We start from the raw sequence: 20,002 nt of genomic DNA on the forward strand, positions 1-20,002 counted from the left end.
AGGCCAATCCCCCATGTAGGAGTGTAGGAGGCCAATCCCGCATGTAGGAGGCCAATCTCCCATGTAGGAGGCCAATATCCCATGTAGGAGGCCAATATCCCATGTAGGAGTGTAGGAGGCCAATCCCCCATGTAGGAGTGTAGGAGGCCAATCCCCCATGTAGGAGGCCAATCTCCCATGTAGGAGTGTAAGAGGTCAATCCCCCATGTAGGAGGCCAAACTCCCATGTAGGAGGCCAATTCCCTGTGTAGGAGGCCAATTCCCTGTGTAGGAGGCCAATCCCCCATGTAGGAAGCCAATCTCCCATGTAGGAGTGTTTTAGGCCAATCCCCCATGTAGGAGGCCAATTCCCTGTGTAGGAGGCAAATCTCCCATGTAGGAGGCCAATCTCCCATGTAGGAGGCCAATTCCCCATGTAGGAGGCCAATTCCCCATGTAGGAAGCCAATCTCCCATGTAGGAGTGTATTAGGCCAATCTCCCATGTAAGAGGCCAATTCCCTGTGTAGGAGGCAAATCCCCCATGTAGGAGGCCAATCTCCCATGTAGGAGGCCAATTCCCCATGTAGGAGTGTAGGAGGCCAATCCCGCATGTAGAAGGCCAATCCCCCATGTAGGAGGCCAATCTCCCATGTAGGAGGCCAATTCCCTGTGTAGGAGGCCAATCTCCCATGTAGGAGGCCAATTCCCTGTGTAGGAGGCCAATCTCCCATGTAGGAAGCCAATCTCCCATGTAGGAGTGCAGGAGGCCAATCTGTGCAGGAGGCCAATTATGTGTATGGTGAGCACCCATTGGAAGCTTATTGACCTGTTATTGATTTAGCGTGCTGGGTGCGGCACTGTATCTCCGTGTGGAGGCGGCCATCTTTGTAGAGGAGCCCGGCTTTGCTTCCTCATGACAGAGTGGCGCCTTAATGGCTGGTGAGGAACATTCCAGAACAAGCAGTACTGGTTTACATAGCAGAGATCCGCAAAATGATCGACACACCGAACAGATTCCTGTCTGCCAACAGTTATCTCATAAGACGCGGACAGTAATACCGGCTGAGGTGATCTCACACGGGAGATATACAGACAGTAATACCGGCTGAGGTGATCTCACACGGGAGATATACAGACAGTAATACCTTAGGTGATCTCACACTGGAGATATACAGACAGTAATACCTTAGGTGATCTCACACGGGAGATATACAGACAGTAATACCTTAGGTGATCTCACACAGGAGATATACAGACAGTAATACCTTAGGTGATCTCACACAGGAGATATACAGACAGTAATACCTTAGGTGATCTCACACGGGAGATATACAGACAGTAATACCTTAGGTGATCTCACACGGGAGATATACAGACAGTAATACCTTAGGTGATCTCACACAGGAGATATACAGACAGTAATACCTTAGGTGATCTCACACGGGAGATATACAGACAGTAATACCTTAGGTGATCTCACACGGGAGATATACAGACAGTAATATCTTAGGTGATCTCACACGGGAGATATACAGACAGTAATACCTTAGGTGATCTCACACGGGAGATATACAGACAGTAATATCTTAGGTGATCTCACACAGGAGATATACAGACAGTAATATCTTAGGTGATCTCACACGGGAGATATACAGACAGTAATACCTTAGGTGATCTCACACAGGAGATATACAGACAGTAATATCTTAGGTGATCTGCTATTGTCTGCTGAGACTTCTCCATACAGAACTATCAGCAGAAATGTTTTGATATTCCTTCACTGGAAGGGAGACGATTGTTCACATCCCATCGAACGTCTTCCACGTGTTGATTTCCTGTCTCTTGTGTGTTGTAGCCGGACCTGCGCATGCCAAGGGAAGGATCCCAACACCTGTGGAGCCTCCTTCTCCTTCGGATGCTCCTGGAGTATGTACTTCAATGGGTGCAAGTACGCCCGCAGCAAGACCCCCAGGAAGTTCCGACTGGTAGGGGATCATCCTAAGGAGGTAGGTGGCCATTATGTAGAGGTCTTTCATAGATGTCTTTATGTTCCTCAGTTTCCCGCCATGTTTTTTATGGTCCAAGCTCTTGTGGGGAGGTTTATGTTGGAGAAGTCTATTGGATAGGTTTAGTCTTCTGACATAACAGAGATCTATTTGGATTGGCCGGTATTGTTGGTCCCCCCCTCCCGTGGGCCGAGTGTCAGCTCTTGTACCGGTATAGAATGGGATGGATGGAATCTGTTGGTGGGATTTTTATCTGATATTCTACTTATTGCTGCTGAATCATCAGAAACCGTCCATTATTATTATTATTAGAGCCTCGTAGAAACCATGGAGGGTTCCGAGTCTCTCTGTGATTGGGGAGCTCAGTCTTCAGTCTTCAGTCTTCAGTCTTCATTATTCAGTCTTCAGTCTTCAGTCTTCAGTCTTCAGTCTTTAGTCCGGTTCCCGGGACCGATACTGAAGTAGGAGAAGCCTCCATCCATCTATATTGTGACCCTGGAGGAACTCGGTTACATTAAAGCTGGACTCCGGCTCTGGACTTGTTTCCTAGTTACACGGGTTGTCCTCTTCCATAGACATCAGCCAGGAATTTGCATACTTAGATTAGGGCGAGCCATAAATCCGTAGCTGGGGTTCGGCTTTAATGATATGATTGGAGGTATTGCTGGCTAATAATAAATGGGATGATTTAATCCGGCGAGTTGCGATGTGCAGCCATGTATAGTAAGCAGTTCACCTTCCACAATGCTGAACAGTAACGGAATTGTACATGAAGAACTTCCAGAACGATGATATGAGACCCCCAGGGTGGTAATCATTATATAGATATAATAATATGCAAATCACAATTTTCTGATATCTATGTCTGTGTTGTATACCATGTACAGTATATACCCTCCTCAGCCAGGGGACCATATATGTCATGTATACCATGTATAGTATATACAGTATATACCCTCCTCAGCCAGGGGACCATATATGTCATGTATACCATGTATAGTATATACAGTATATACCCTCCTCAGCCAGGGGACCATATATGTCATGTATACCATGTATAGTATATACAGTATATACCCTCCTCAGCCAGGGGACCATATATGTCATGTATACCATGTACAGTATATACCCTCCTCAGCCAGGGGACCATATATGTCATGTATACCATGTATAGTATATACCCTCCTCAGCCAGGGGACCATATATGTCATGTATACCATGTATAGTATATACCCTCCTCAGCCAGGGGACCATATATGTCATGTATGCCATGTATAGTATATACCCTCCTCAGCCAGAGGACCATATATGTCATGTATACCATGTATAGTATATACCTTCCTCAGCCAGGGGATCATATATGTCATGTATACCATGTATAGTATATACCCTCCTCAGCCAGGGGACCATATATGTCATGTATACCATGTATAGTATATACCCTCCTCAGCCAGGGTACCATATATGTCATGTATACCATGTATAGTATATACCTTCCTCAGCCAGGGTACCATATATGTCATGTATACCATGTACAGTATATACCCTCCTCAGCCAGGGGACCATATATGTCATGTATACCATGTATAGTATATACAGTATATACCCTCCTCAGCCAGGGGACCATATATGTCATGTATACCATGTACAGTATATACCCTCCTCAGCCAGGGGACCATATATGTCATGTATACCATGTATAGTATATACCCTCCTCAGCCAGGGGACCATATATGTCATGTATACCATGTATAGTATATACAGTATATACCCTCCTCAGCCAGGGGACCATATATGTCATGTATACCATGTATAGTATATACAGTATATACCCTCCTCAGCCAGGGGACCATATATGTCATGTATACCATGTATAGTATATACAGTATATACCCTCCTCAGCCAGGGGACCATATATGTCATGTATACCATGTACAGTATATACCCTCCTCAGCCAGGGGACCATATATGTCATGTATACCATGTATAGTATATACCCTCCTCAGCCAGGGGACCATATATGTCATGTATACCATGTATAGTATATACCCTCCTCAGCCAGGGGACCATATATGTCATGTATGCCATGTATAGTATATACCCTCCTCAGCCAGAGGACCATATATGTCATGTATACCATGTATAGTATATACCTTCCTCAGCCAGGGGATCATATATGTCATGTATACCATGTATAGTATATACCCTCCTCAGCCAGGGGACCATATATGTCATGTATACCATGTATAGTATATACCCTCCTCAGCCAGGGTACCATATATGTCATGTATACCATGTATAGTATATACCTTCCTCAGCCAGGGTACCATATATGTCATGTATACCATGTACAGTATATACCCTCCTCAGCCAGGGGACCATATATGTCATGTATACCATGTACAGTATATACAGTATATACCCTCCTCAGCCAGGGGACCATATATGTCATGTATACCATGTATAGTATATACAGTATATACCCTCCTCAGCCAGGGGACCATATATGTCATGTATACCATGTACAGTATATACCCTCCTCAGCCAGGGGACCATATATGTCATGTATACCATGTATAGTATATACCCTCCTCAGCCAGGGGACCATATATGTCATGTATGCCATGTATAGTATATACCCTCCTCAGCCAGGGGACCATATATGTCATGTATGCCATGTATAGTATATACCCTCCTCAGCCAGAGGACCATATATGTCATGTATACCATGTATAGTATATACCTTCCTCAGCCAGGGGATCATATATGTCATGTATACCATGTATAGTATATACCCTCCTCAGCCAGGGGGCCATATATGTCATGTATACCATGTATAGTATATACCCTCCTCAGCCAGGGGACCATATATGTCATGTATGCCATGTATAGTATATACCCTCCTCAGCCAGGGGACCATATATGTTATGTATGCCATGTATAGTATATACCCTCCTCAGCCAGGGTACCATATATGTCATGTATACCATGTATAGTATATACCCTCCTCAGCCAGAGGACCATATATATCATGTATACCATGTATAGTATATACCCTCCTCAGCCAGGGTACCATATATGTCATGTATACCATGTATAGTATATACCCTCCTCAGCCAGGGTACCATATATGTCATGTATACCATGTATAGTATATACCTTCCTCAGCCAGGGGATCATATATGTCATGTATACCATGTATAGTATATACCTTCCTCAGCCAGGGGACCATATATGTCATGTATACCATGTATAGTATATACCCTCCTCAGCCAGGGTACCATATATGTCATGTATACCATGTATAGTATATACCCTCCTCAGCCAGAGGACCATATATGTCATGTATACCATGTATAGTATATACCCTCCTCAGCCAGGATACCATATATGTCATGTATACCATGTATAGTATATACCCTCCTCAGCCAGAGGACCATATATGTCATGTATACCATGTATAGTATATACCTTCCTCAGCCAGGGGACCATATATGTCATGTTTACGCCTTTCCATGGAGGTCACTCATCCATCTTACTGTTGTATTTTCAGGAGGATGTTCTGAAGGACAGCTTCCAGAACTTGGCCACGAATGTTGCCCCAGTTTACAAGCAGCTGGCCCCCCAGGCGTACACAAATCAGGTAATCGTTTCTACGCTCCGCGTATGTACCGTGACTGCAGATCTCCGCAGAGTCTCTTCTAGGCATCGTTGTACATTTACTATGATATTATAGAGCCTACCTAGTGGAGAGTCGGTGGGAAGATCCTGGTTTTCTGGGGTGGGGTGATAGTGGAGAGTCGGTGGGAAGATCCTGGTTTTCTGGGGTGGGGTGATAGTGGAGAGTCGGTGGGAAGATCCTGGTTTTCTGGGGTGGGGTGATAGTGGAGAGTCGGTGGGAAGATCCTGGTTTTCTGGGGTGGGGTGATAGTGGAGAGTCGGTGGGAAGATCCTGGTTTTCTGGGGTGGGGTGATAGTGGAGAGTCGGTGGGAAGATCCTGGTTTTCTGGGGTGGGGTGATAGTGGAGAGTCGGTGGGAAGATCCTGGTTTTCTGGGGTGGGGTGATAGTGGAGAGTCGGTGGGAAGATCCTGGTTTTCTGGGGTGGGGTGATAGTGGAGAGTCGGTGGGAAGATCCTGGTTTTCTGGGGTGGGGTGATAGTGGAGAGTCGGTGGGAAGATCCTGGTTTTCTGGGGTGGGGTGATAGTGGAGAGTCGGTGGGAAGATCCTGGTTTTCTGGGGTGGGGTGATAGTGGAGAGTCGGTGGGAAGATCCTGGTTTTCTGGGGTGGGGTGATAGTGGAGAGTCGGTGGGAAGATCCTGGTTTTCTGGGGTGGGGTGATAGTGGAGAGTCGGTGGGAAGATCCTGGTTTTCTGGGGTGGGGTGATAGTGGAGAGTCGGTGGGAAGATCCTGGTTTTCTGGGGTGGGGTGATAGTGGAGAGTCGGTGGGAAGATCCTGGTTTTCTGGGGTGGGGTGATAGTGGAGAGTCGGTGGGAAGATCCTGGTTTTCTGGGGTGGGGTGATAGTGGAGAGTCGGTGGGAAGATCCTGGTTTTCTGGGGTGGGGTGATAGTGGAGAGTCGGTGGGAAGATCCTGGTTTTCTGGGGTGGGGTGATAGTGGAGAGTCGGTGGGAAGATCCTGGTTTTCTGGGGTGGGGTGATAGTGGAGAGTCGGTGGGAAGATCCTGGTTTTCTGGGGTGGGGTGATAGTGGAGAGTCGGTGGGAAGATCCTGGTTTTCTGGGGTGGGGTGATAGTGGAGAGTCGGTGGGAAGATCCTGGTTTTCTGGGGTGGGGTGATAGTGGAGAGTCGGTGGGAAGATCCTGGTTTTCTGGGGTGGGGTGATTGTGGAGAGTCGGTGGGAAGATCCTGGTTTTCTGGGGTGGGGTGATAGTGGAGAGTCGGTGGGAAGATCCTGGTTTTCTGGGGTGGGGTGATAGTGGAGAGTCGGTGGGAAGATCCTGGTTTTCTGGGGTGGGGTGATAGTGGAGAGTCGGTGGGAAGATCCTGGTTTTCTGGGGTGGGGTGATAGTGGAGAGTCGGTGGGAAGATCCTGGTTTTCTGGGGTGGGGTGATAGTGGAGAGTCGGTGGGAAGATCCTGGTTTTCTGGGGTGGGGTGATAGTGGAGAGTCGGTGGGAAGATCCTGGTTTTCTGGGGTGGGGTGATAGTGGAGAGTCGGTGGGAAGATCCTGGTTTTCTGGGGTGGGGTGATAGTGGAGAGTCGGTGGGAAGATCCTGGTTTTCTGGGGTGGGGTGATAGTGGAGAGTCGGTGGGAAGATCCTGGTTTTCTGGGGTGGGGTGATAGTGGAGAGTGGGTGGGAAGATCCTGGTTTTCTGGGGTGGGGTGATAGTGGAGAGTCGGTGGGAAGATCCTGGTTTTCTGGGGTGGGGTGATAGTGGAGAGTCGGTGGGAAGATCCTGGTTTTCTGGGGTGGGGTGATAGTGGAGAGTCGGTGGGAAGATCCTGGTTTTCTGGGGTGGGGTGATAGTGGAGAGTCGGTGGGAAGATCCTGGTTTTCTGGGGTGGGGTGATAGTGGAGAGTCGGTGAGAAGATCCTGGTTTTCTGGGGTGGGGTGATAGTGGAGAGTCGGTGGGAAGATCCTGGTTTTCTGGGGTGGGGTGATAGTGGAGAGTCGGTGGGAAGATCCTGGTTTTCTGGGGTGGGGTGATAGTGGAGAGTCGGTGAGAAGATCCTGGTTTTCTGGGGTGGGGTGATAGTGGAGAGTCGGGGGGAAGATCCTGGTTTTCTGGGGTGGGGTGATAGTGGAGAGTCGGTGGGAAGATCCTGGTTTTCTGGGGTGGGGTGATAGTGGAGAGTCGGTGGGAAGATCCTGGTTTTCTGGGGTGGGGTGATAGTGGAGAGTCGGTGAGAAGATCCTGGTTTTCTGGGGTGGGGTGATAGTGGAGAGTCGGTGGGAAGATCCTGGTTTTCTGGGGTGGGGTGATAGTGGAGAGTCGGTGGGAAGATCCTGGTTTTCTGGGGTGGGGTGATTGTGGAGAGTCGGTGAGAAGATCCTGGTTTTCTGGGGTGGGGTGATAGTGGAGAGTCGGGGGGAAGATCCTGGTTTTCTGGGGTGGGGTGATAGTGGAGAGTCGGTGGGAAGATCCTGGTTTTCTGGGGTGGGGTGATAGTGGAGAGTCGGTGGGAAGATCCTGGTTTTCTGGGGTGGGGTGATTGTGGAGAGTCGGTGGGAAGATCCTGGTTTTCTGGGGTGGGGTGATTGTTTAGGACCCTCAGAGGGCCCATGTAGGAGGATATGTGTGATGTGGCACCTTCATGCAGATGGAGATTTATTGTAAAATACAGAGGGGGAGGGGAAATAACGATCGTCTCTCCTGCAGATGGTGTAAGTTTTACCCACTTACATAGAAATGAAGGGTCTATAATTGTATTTTATATGATGGAGACAGAAAATCAACCAAAAATACAGAGAAATGACACACGATACAAATGTTATAAATGGAGTTCAGTGAGTAAAATAAGTATTTGATCCCCTTAGTAGTTGGTGGAGAAACCCTTGTTGGTGATCACAGAGGTCAGACGTTTCTTGTAGGTGGTGATGAGGTTTCCACATCTCAGGAGGGATTTTCTCCTCTCTTCTCTACAGATCTTCTCTAAATCCTGAAGGTTTTTTGGCAACTCGAAGTTTCAGCTCCTCCATACATTTTCTATAAGATTAAGGTCTGGAGACTGGCTGGGCCACTCCATGACCTTCATGTGCTTCTTCTTCAGTCACTCCTTTGTTGCCTTGGTGGTATGTTTTGGGTCATCGTCATGCTGGAAGACCCATCCATGACCCATCTACAGTGTTCTGGATGAGGGAAGAAGGTTCTCCTCCAAGATCTTACAATACATGGCCCCGTCCATTGGCCCCTCAATGGGGCAAAGTCGGCCTGGACCTTTATCAGAGAAACAGCCCCAAAGCATCATGTTCCCACCTCCGTGTGTGACTGTAGGGATGGTGTTCATGTTCCCCCCTCCGTGTGTGACTGTAGGGATGGTGTTCATGTTCCCTCCTCTGTGTGTGATTGTAGGGATGGTGTTCATGTTCCCTCCTCTGTGTGTGACTGTAGGGATGGTGTTCATGTTCCCACCTCCGTGTGTGACTGTAGGGATGGTGTTCATGTTCCCACCTCCGTGTGTGACTGTAGGGATGGTGTTCATGTTCCCACCTCCGTGTGTGGCTGTAGGGATGGTGTTCATGTTCCCCCCTCCGTGTGTGACTGTAGGGATGGTGTTCTTAGGGTCAAAGTCAGCATTTTTCTTCCTCCAAACACGGCGAGTTACGGTTATGCCAAAGAACTGAATTTTGGTCTCATCTGACCACAGAACCTTCTCCCCAATCCTTCTATGAATCATTTAGATGTTCATTGGCAAACTTCAGACGTTCCTGTACATGTGTCTTCCTGAGGAGGGGGACCTGTACATGTGTCTTCCTGAGGAGGAGGACCTGTCCATGTGTCTTCCCAAGGAGGAGGACCTGTACATGTGTCTTCCCGAGGAGGAGGACCTGTCCATGTGTCTTCCCAAGGAGGAGGACCTGTACATGTGTCTTCCCGAGGAGGAGGACCTGTCCATGTGTCTTCCCAAGGAGGAGGACCTGTACATGTGTCTTCCCGAGGAGGAGGACCTGTACATGTGTCTTCCCGAGGAGGAGGACCTGTCCATGTGTCTTCCCAAGGAGGAGGACCTGTACATGTGTCTTCCCAAGGAGGAGGACCTGTACATGTGTCTTCCCGAGGAGGAGGACCTGTACATGTGTCTTCCCGAGGAGGAGGACCTGTACATGTGTCTTCCTGAGGAGGAGGACCTGTACATGTGTCTTCCTGAGGAGGAGGACCTGTCCATGTGTCTTCCCGAGGAGGAGGACCTGTACATGTGTCTTCCCGAGGAGGAGGACCTGTACATGTGTCTTCCTGAGGAGGGAGACCTGTACATGTGTCTTCCCGAGGAGGAGGACCTGTACATGTGTCTTCCCGAGGAGGAGGACCTGTACATGTGTCTTCCCGAGGAGGAGGACCTGTACATGTGTCTTCCCGAGGAGGAGGACCTGTACATGTGTCTTCCCGAGGAGGAGGACCTGTACATGTGTCTTCCTGAGGAGGAGGACCTGTCCATGTGTCTTCCCGAGGAGGAGGACCTGTCCATGTGTCTTCCCGAGGAGGAAGACCTGTACATGTGTCTTCCCGAGGAGGAGGACCTGTACATGTGTCTTCCTGAGGAGGGAGACCTGTACATGTGTCTTCCTGAGGAGGAGGACCTGTCCATGTGTCTTCCCAAGGAGGAGGACCTGTACATGTGTCTTCCCGAGGAGGAGGACCTGTACATGTGTCTTCCCGAGGAGGAGGACCTGTACATGTGTCTTCCCGAGGAGGAGGACCTGTACATGTGTCTTCCCGAGGAGGAGGACCTGTACATGTGTCTTCCCGAGGAGGAGGACCTGTACATGTGTCTTCCCGAGGAGGAGGACCTGTACATGTGTCTTCCCGAGGAGGAGGACCTGTACATGTGTTTTCCCGAGGAGGAGGACCTGTACACGTGTCTTCCCGAGGAGGGGGACCTGTACACGTGTCTTCCTGAGGAGGGGGACCTGTACATGTGTCTTCCTGAGGAGGGGGACCTGTACATGTGTCTTCCTGAGGAGGGGGACCTGTACATGTGTCTTCCTGAGGAGGGGACCTGTCCATGTGTCTTCCTGAGGAGGAGGACCTGTACATGTGTCTTCCTGAGGAGGGGGACCTGTACATGTGTCTTCCTGAGGAGGGGACCTGTCCATGTGTCTTCCTGAGGAGGAGGACCTGTACATGTGTCTTCCTGAGGAGGAGGACCTGTACATGTGTCTTCCTGAGGAGGAGGACCTGTACATGTGTCTTCCTGAGGAGGAGGGCCTGTACATGTGTCTTCCTGAGGAGGAGGACCTGTACATGTGTCTTCCTGAGGAGGAGGACCTGTACATGTGTCTTCCCGAGGAGGGGGACCTGTACATGTGTCTTTCTGAGGAGGGGGACCTGTACATGTGTCTTCCTGAGGAGGGGGACCTCTACATGTGTCTTCCTGAGGAGGAGGACCTTGCGGGGGCTGCAGGATTTCAATCCATGGTGGTGTATTGTGTCACCAATGGTTGGTTTGGTCCCAACGTCCTTGAGATCCTTCACAAGCTCCTCCCTGTGTAGTTCTGGGCGGATCCCTCACTTTTCTCATGACCATCCTCACCCCATGAGGAGAAATCTTCCATGGAGCTCCAGACTGAGGACAATTGATGGTTATTTTGTATTTCTTCCATTCGCTCCAACACTCGTCTCCTCTCACCAAGCTTCTTGCTGACGGTCTCCAACCCTGTGCAGGTTTCCAATCTTCTCCCTGATGACGTTACATATAACGAAACGTTCGTAGGGACGATGCACACACTGCTGCAAAGTTGCTTTTTTTTATTTTTTGAATTTCTGATTGTTTGAAGGAAAGCTCTGACTATAGTGGAGAGATTTACAGGCAGCATTTTTTGTTTCTATGTAGTGCAGTGACTCTAAAATAAACCGGTGGAGACCACATTACACTGTGAGGAGTCTCCCTGTTTTTTACCCATTTTAACTCTGAGGATTCATCCGAGACGGTGATCCGATCATCTTGTCACCGTAGGGAACACCGCGAGGTCATTACAATTTGGGAAATAATATTTAACAGCAGTGACCATTCCTGCGCCCATCAAGAGTGACTGTGAGGGGTTTCCGTGTTCTGCCACCACCAACACCTAAGGCTCAATGTTTCAGCAGAGTATATATTGTAGTCTGTATAGTATATATACTGCAGTTCAGAGTATATAGTGTAGCCTGTATAGTATATATACTGCAGTTCAGAGTATATAGTGTAGTCTGTATAGTATATATACTGCAGTTCAGAGTATATAGTGTAGTCTGTATAGTATATATACTGCAGTTCAGAGTATATAGTGTAGCCTGTATAGTATATATACTGCAGTTCAGAGTATATAGTGTAGACTGTATAGTATATATACTGCAGTTCAGAGTATATAGTGTAGACTGTATAGTATATATACTGCAGTTCAGAGTATATAGTGTAGTCTGTATAGTATATATACTGCAGTTCAGAGTATATAGTGTAGCCTGTATAGTATATATACTGCAGTTCAGAGTATATAGTGTAGACTGTATAGTATATATACTGCAGTTCAGAGTATATAGTGTAGACTGTATAGTATATATACTGCAGTTCAGAGTATATAGTGTAGTCTGTATAGTATATATACTGCAGTTCAGAGTATATAGTGTAGAACATTTCCGGATTTCCATCTGAGGATCAGAGATCCCAATAAGCGCCGAATGATTTTCCTGAGTAAGGAAGATTGCTGGTGATGTGGAAAGCCGCCATCTGATTTATGGTGAAGGAGTCCTAGCGGTGAATGTCTGAGCGCTGCGCCCTCAGGATCGATCTGCCCCGCCCTCAGGATCGATCTGTCCCGCCCTCAGGACCGATCTGTTCCGCCCTCAGGATCGATCTGTCCCGCCCTCAGGATCGATCTGCCCCGCCCACAGGATCGATCTGTCCCGCCCTCAGGACCGATCTGTCCCGCCCTCAGGATCGATCTGCCCCGCCCACAGGATCGATCTGTCCCGCCCTCAGGATCGATCTGTCCCGCCCTCAGGACCGATCTGTTCCGCCCTCAGGATCGATCTGCCCCGCCCACAGGATCGATCTGTCCCGCCCTCAGGATCAATCTGTCCCGCCCTCAGGACCGATCTGTTCCGCCCTCAGGATCGATCTGCCCCGCCCACAGGATCGATCTGTCCCGCCCTCAGGACCGATCTGTCCCGCCCTCAGGATCGATCTGCCCCGCCCTCAGGATCGATCTGCCCCGCCCTCAGGACCGATCTGCCCCGCCCTCAGGATTGATCTGCCCCGCCCTCAGGATCGATCTGTCCCGCCCTCAGGATCGATCTGTCCCACCCTCAGGATCGATCTGTCCCGCCCTCAGGACCGATCTGTCCCGCCCTCAGGATCGATCTGCCCCGCCCTCAGGACCGATCTGCCCCGCCCTCAGGATTGATCTGCCCCGCCCTCAGGATCGATCTGTCCCGCCCTCAGGATCGATCTGTCCCGCCCTCAGGACCGATCTGTCCCGCCCTCAGGATCGATCTGCCCCGCCCACAGGATCGATCTGTCCCGCCCTCAGGATCGATCTGTCCCGCCCTCAGGACCGATCTGTTCCGCCATAGGGATCGATCTGTTCCGCCCTCATGATAGATCTGTCCCGCCCTCAGGATAGATCTGTCCCGTCCTCAGGATAGATCTGTCCCGTCCTCAGGATAGATCTGTCCTGTCCTCAGGATAGATCTGTCCCGTCCTCAGGATAGATCTGTCCCACCCTCGGGATCGATCTGTCCCGCCCTCAGGATCGATCTGCCCCGCCCTCAGGATAGATCTGTCCTGTCCTCAGGATAGATCTGTCCTGTCCTCAGGATAGATCTGTCCCGTCCTCGGGATAGATCTGTCCCACCCTCGGGATCGATCTGTCCCGCCCTCGGGATCGATCTGTCCCGCCCTCGGGATCGATCTGTCCCGCCCTCGGGATCGATCTGTCCCGCCCTCAGGATAGATCTGTCCCGCCCTCAGGATAGATCTGTCCCGCCCTCAGGATAGATCTGTCCCGTCCTCAGGATAGATCTGTCCCGTCCTCAGGATAGATCTGTCCCGCCCTCAGGATCGATCTGTCCCACCCTCAGGATCGATCTGTCCCGCCCTCAGGACCGATCTGTCCCGCCCTCAGGATCGATCTGCCCCGCCCTCAGGACCGATCTGCCCCGCCCTCAGGATTGATCTGCCCCGCCCTCAGGATCGATCTGTCCCGCCCTCAGGATCGATCTGTCCCGCCCTCAGGACCGATCTGTCCCGCCCTCAGGATCGATCTGCCCCGCCCACAGGATCGATCTGTCCCGCCCTCAGGATCGATCTGTCCCGCCCTCAGGACCGATCTGTTCCGCCATAGGGATCGATCTGTTCCGCCCTCATGATAGATCTGTCCCGCCCTCAGGATAGATCTGTCCCGTCCTCAGGATAGATCTGTCCCGTCCTCAGGATAGATCTGTCCTGTCCTCAGGATAGATCTGTCCCGTCCTCAGGATAGATCTGTCCCACCCTCGGGATCGATCTGTCCCGCCCTCAGGATCGATCTGCCCCGCCCTCAGGATAGATCTGTCCTGTCCTCAGGATAGATCTGTCCTGTCCTCAGGATAGATCTGTCCCGTCCTCGGGATAGATCTGTCCCACCCTCGGGATCGATCTGTCCCGCCCTCGGGATCGATCTGTCCCGCCCTCGGGATCGATCTGTCCCGCCCTCGGGATCGATCTGTCCCGCCCTCAGGATAGATCTGTCCCGCCCTCAGGATAGATCTGTCCCGCCCTCAGGATAGATCTGTCCCGTCCTCAGGATAGATCTGTCCCGTCCTCAGGATAGATCTGTCCCGCCCTCAGGATCGATCTGTCCCGCCCTCAGGATAGATCTGTCCCGCCCTCAGGATCGATCTGTCCCGCCCTCAGGATAGATCTGTCCCGCCCTCAGGATAGATCTGTCCCGCCCTCAGGACCGATCTGTCCCGCCCTCAGGATCGATCTGCCCCGCCCTCAGGACCGATCTGCCCCGCCCTCAGGAATTGATCTGCCCCGCCCTCAGGATCGATCTGTCCCGCCCTCAGGATCGATCTGTCCCGCCCTCAGGATCGATCTGTCCCGCCCTCAGGATAGATCTGTCCCGTCCTCAGGATAGATCTGTCCCGTCCTCAGGATAGATCTGTCCCGCCCTCAGGATCGATCTGTCCCGCCCTCAGGATAGATCTGTCCCGCCCTCAGGATAGATCTGTCCCGCCCTCAGGATAGATCTGTCCCGCCCTCCAGATAGATCTGTCCCGCCCTCAGGATCGATCTGTCCCGCCCTCAGGATAGATCTGTCCCGCCCTCCGGATAGATCTGTCCCGCCCTCAGGATCGATCTGTCCCGCCCTCAGGATAGATCTGTCCCGCCCTCAGGATAGATCTGTCCCGCCCTCAGGATAGATCTGTCCCGCCCTCAGGATAGATCTGTCCCGCCCTCAGGATCGATCTGTCCCGCCCTCAGGATAGATCTGTCCCGCCCTCAGGATAGATCTGTCCCGCCCTCAGGATAGATCTGTCCCGCCCTCAGGATAGATCTGTCCCGTCCTCAGGATAGATCTGTCCCGCCCTCAGGATAGATCTGTCCCGCCCTCAGGATAGATCTGTCCCGTCCTCAGGATAGATCTGTCCCGCCCTCAGGATAGATCTGTCCCGTCCTCAGGATAGATCTGTCCCGTCCTCAGGATAGATCTGTCCCGCCCTCGGGATCGATCTGTCCCGCCCTCGGGATAGATCTGTCCCGTCCTCGGGATAGATCTGTCCCGTCCTCGGGATAGATCTGTCCCGTCCTCGGGATAGATCTGTCCCGTCCTCGGGATAGATCTGTCCCGTCCTCGGGATAGATCTGTCCCGCCCTCGGGATCGATCTGTCCCGCCCTCGGGATCGATCTGTCCCGCCCTCGGGATCGATCTGTCCCGCCCTCGGGATCGATCTGTCCCGCCCTCGGGATAGATCTGTCCCGCCCTCAGGATAGATCTGTCCCGCCCTCAGGATAGATCTGTCCCGTCCTCAGGATAGATCTGTCCCGCCCTCAGGATCGATCTGTCCCGCCCTCAGGATAGATCTGTCCCGCCCTCAGGATAGATCTGTCCCGCCCTCAGGATAGATCTGTCCCGCCCTCAGGATAGATCTGTCCCGCCCTCAGGACCGATCTGTCCCGCCCTCAGGATCGATCTGCCCCGCCCTCAGGACCGATCTGCCCCGCCCTCAGGAATTGATCTGCCCCGCCCTCAGGATCGATCTGTCCCGCCCTCAGGATCGATCTGTCCCGCCCTCAGGACCGATCTGTTCCGCCCTCAGGATCGATCTGTCCCGCCCTCAGGATCGATCTGCCCCGCCCACAGGATCGATCTGTCCCGCCCTCAGGATCGATCTGTCCCGCCCTCAGGACCGATCTGTTCCGCCATAGGGATCGATCTGTCCCGTCCTCAGGATAGATCTGTCCCGCCCTCAGGATCGATCTGTCCCGCCCTCAGGATCGATCTGTCCCGCCCTCAGGATAGATCTGTCCCGCCCTCAGGATAGATCTGTCCCGCCCTCAGGATAGATCTGTCCCGCCCTCAGGATAGATCTGTCCCGCCCTCAGGACCGATCTGTCCCGCCCTCAGGATCGATCTGCCCCGCCCTCAGGACCGATCTGCCCCGCCCTCAGGATTGATCTGCCCCGCCCTCAGGATCGATCTGTCCCGCCCTCAGGATCGATCTGTCCCGCCCTCAGGACCGATCTGTTCCGCCCTCAGGATCGATCTGTCCCGCCCTCAGGATCGATCTGCCCCGCCCACAGGATCGATCTGCCCCACCCTCAGGATCGATCTGTCCCGCCCTCAGGACCGATCTGTTCCGCCATAGGGATCGATCTGTTCCGCCCTCAGGATAGATCTGTCCCGCCCTCAGGATCGATCTGTCCCGCCCTCAGGATAGATCTGTCCCGCCCTCAGGATAGATCTGTCCCGTCCTCAGGATAGATCTGTCCCGTCCTCAGGATAGATCTGTCCCGCCCTCAGGATCGATCTGTCCCGCCCTCAGGATCGATCTGTCCCGCCCTCAGGATAGATCTGTCCCGCCCTCAGGATCGATCTGTCCCGCCCTCAGGATCGATCAGTCCCGCCCTCAGGATCGATCTGTCCCGCCCTCAGGATAGATCTGTCCCGCCCTCAGGATAGATCTGTCCCGTCCTCAGGATAGATCTGTCCCGTCCTCAGGATAGATCTGTCCCGCCCTCAGGATCGATCTGTCCCGCCCTCAGGATAGATCTGTCCCGCCCTCAGGATAGATCTGTCCCGCCCTCAGGATAGATCTGTCCCGCCCTCAGGATAGATCTGTCCCGCCCTCCAGATAGATCTGTCCCGCCCTCAGGATCGATCTGTCCCACCCTCAGGATAGATCTGTCCCGCCCTCCGGATAGATCTGTCCCGCCCTCAGGATCGATCTGTCCCGCCCTCAGGATAGATCTGTCCCGCCCTCAGGATAGATCTGTCCCGCCCTCAGGATAGATCTGTCCCGCCCTCCAGATAGATCTGTCCCGCCCTCAGGATCGATCTGTCCCACCCTCAGGATAGATCTGTCCCGCCCTCCGGATAGATCTGTCCCGCCCTCAGGATCGATCTGTCCCGCCCTCAGGATAGATCTGTCCCGCCCTCAGGATAGATCTGTCCCGCCCTCAGGATCGATCTGTCCCGCCCTCAGGATAGATCTGTCCCGTCCTCAGGATAGATCTGTCCCGCCCTCAGGATAGATCTGTCCCGTCCTCAGGATAGATCTGTCCCGCCCTCAGGATCGATCTGTCCCGCCCTCAGGATAGATCTGTCCCGTCCTCAGGATAGATCTGTCCCGTCCTCAGGATAGATCTGTCCCGTCCTCAGGATAGATCTGTCCCGCCCTCAGGATCGATCTGTCCCGCCCTCAGGATAGATCTGTCCCGCCCTCAGGATAGATCTGTCCCGCCCTCAGGATAGATCTGTCCCGCCCTCCAGATAGATCTGTCCCGCCCTCAGGATCGATCTGTCCCACCCTCAGGATAGATCTGTCCCGCCCTCCGGATAGATCTGTCCCGCCCTCAGGATCGATCTGTCCCGCCCTCAGGATAGATCTGTCCCGCCCTCAGGATAGATCTGTCCCGCCCTCAGGATCGATCTGTCCCGCCCTCAGGATAGATCTGTCCCGTCCTCAGGATAGATCTGTCCCGCCCTCAGGATAGATCTGTCCCGTCCTCAGGATAGATCTGTCCCGCCCTCAGGATCGATCTGTCCCGCCCTCAGGATAGATCTGTCCCGTCCTCAGGATAGATCTCTCCCGTCCTCAGGATAGATCTGTCCCGTCCTCAGGATAGATCTGTCCCGCCCTCAGGATCGATCTGTCCCGTCCTCAGGATAGATCTGTCCCGCCCTCAGGATCGATCTGTCCCGCCCTCAGGATAGATCTGTCCCGTCCTCAGGATAGATCTGTCCCGTCCTCAGGATAGATCTGTCCCGCCCTCAGGATCGATCTGTCCCGTCCTCAGGATAGATCTGTCCCGCCCTCAGGATAGATCTGTCCCGTCCTCAGGATAGATCTGTCCCGTCCTCAGGATAGATCTGTCCCGCCCTCAGGATAGATCTGTCCCGTCCTCAGGATAGATCTGTCCCGCCCTCAGGATAGATCTGTCCCGCCCTCAGGATAGATCTGTCCCGTCCTCAGGATAGATCTGTCCCGCCCTCAGGATAGATCTGTCCCGCCCTCAGGATCGATCTGTCCCGCCCTCAGGATCGATCTGTCCCACCCTCAGGATTGAATAATATTTTGATTGGATTTTCTGTTCACTTCCGTGCTTTGCTGTCATGTGCGGCGTTTTTCACGCGGTAATTTTAGGACATACATTTCGATTGGTATTTCGGTTTTAGTGCACAGCTGCTGTATTTACTTTTGATAACCCAGTAGGGCAGATTTCTTTCTATATATCGTCTTGTAGCCCATTCCAGCCTTGTGCAGGTCTCCAATCTTCTCCCCGACCTCCTCTGACAGATCTTTGCTCTTCCCCATGATGGTGAGGATTGGAGGGAAGGGATTCTGTGGACAAGCGTCTTCTATACACATAACGAGTTGTCGTTAGGAGAACCTTCTTACATTGACAGGACTGATCTGTGTACCACATGAGCCCCTACTGGAGCCAGTCTGTGGGGGGAGGGGTATTGTTGGTTGGTCGGGGAGCAAATACTTCTTTTACTCCATTTATAACATTTGTATTGTGTGATTTCTCTGGATTTTGGTTGATCTTCTGTCTCCATCATATAAAATACACATCTGATAGAAATGATGGACCTTCATTTCTATGTAAGTGGGGAAAACCTCCACCTCCCCACTCTTTACACCGCCTGCCAATGTGTGGTCATTCTGAAGATCTTCACCAACCAAACGCTGTTTATATAAACGCACAGGAAGTGACATGTAAATGGCAGACATCTTGGGTCTCATCCATTGAGAACAATCTGAACAGTCAGATAGTGAGTTGGTTGCTGTGACCCACAGGACATGGAGCCTTCTCTATGATTATGGGTGGGATGGGAAGACACAACTGACTAGCACAGTGGTGTAGTGGGCGGCACAGTGGTGTAGTGGGTAGCACAGTGGTGTAGTGGGTAGCACAGTGGTGTAGTGGGTGGCACAGTGGTGTAGGTGGGCGGCACAGTGGTGTAGTGGGAGGCACAGTGGTGTAGTGGGCGGCACAGTGGTGTAGTGGGCGGCACAGTGGTGTAGTGGGCGGCACAGTGGTGTAGTGGGCGGCACAGTGGTGTAGTGGGAGGCACAGTGGTGTAGTGGGCGGCACAGTGGTGTAGGTGGGCGGCACAGTGGTGTAGTGGGCGGCACAGTGGTGTAGTGGGCGGTACAGTGGTGTAGTGGGCGGTACAGTGGTGTAGTGGGCGGCACAGTGGTGTAGTGGGCGGCACAGTGGTGTAGGTGGGCGGCACAGTGGTGTAGTGGGAGGCACAGTGGTGTAGTGGGCGGCACAGTGGTGTAGTGGGCGGCACAGTGGTGTAGTGGGCGGCACAGTGGTGTAGTGGGGTGGCACAGTGGTGTAGTGGGCGGCACAGTGGTGTAGTGGGCGGCACAGTGGTGTAGTGGGCGGCACAGTGGTGTAGTGGGCGGCACAGTGGTGTAGTGGGCGGCACAGTGGTGTAGGTGGGCGGCACAGTGGTGTAGTGGGAGGCACAGTGGTGTAGTGGGCGGCACAGTGGTGTAGTGGGCGGCACAGTGGTGTAGTGGGCGGCACAGTGGTGTAGAGGGCGGCACAGTGGTGTAGTGGGGTGGCACAGTGGTGTAGTGGGCGGCACAGTGGTGTAGTGGGCGGCACAGTGGTGTAGTGGGCGCCA

At 52.5% G+C, this 20,002-nt stretch overlaps 1 protein-coding gene across 5 annotated transcripts in view; it reads left to right on the top strand.

Moving 5' to 3' along the window:
* TET3 (tet methylcytosine dioxygenase 3) overlaps positions 1 to 20,002 on the top strand; it is a 189,078-nt gene that overhangs the window by 148,353 nt on the left and 20,723 nt on the right. For all 5 annotated transcript variants that reach the window (XM_077474461.1, XM_077474460.1, XM_077474462.1 and 2 more), the window contains 2 exons: positions 1,836 to 1,986; positions 5,540 to 5,629. In XM_077474461.1, coding sequence (XP_077330587.1) covers positions 1,836 to 1,986; positions 5,540 to 5,629 — 241 coding nt within the window. The remainder of the gene's footprint in view (positions 1 to 1,835; positions 1,987 to 5,539; positions 5,630 to 20,002) is intronic.

The sequence above is a fragment of the Lithobates pipiens genome, unplaced genomic scaffold, assembly GCF_037356315.1.
Source record: "Lithobates pipiens isolate NorthernLeopardFrog02 unplaced genomic scaffold, aLitPip1_a1.2 Scaffold_86, whole genome shotgun sequence".
Lineage (NCBI taxonomy): Eukaryota > Metazoa > Chordata > Amphibia > Anura > Ranidae > Lithobates > Lithobates pipiens.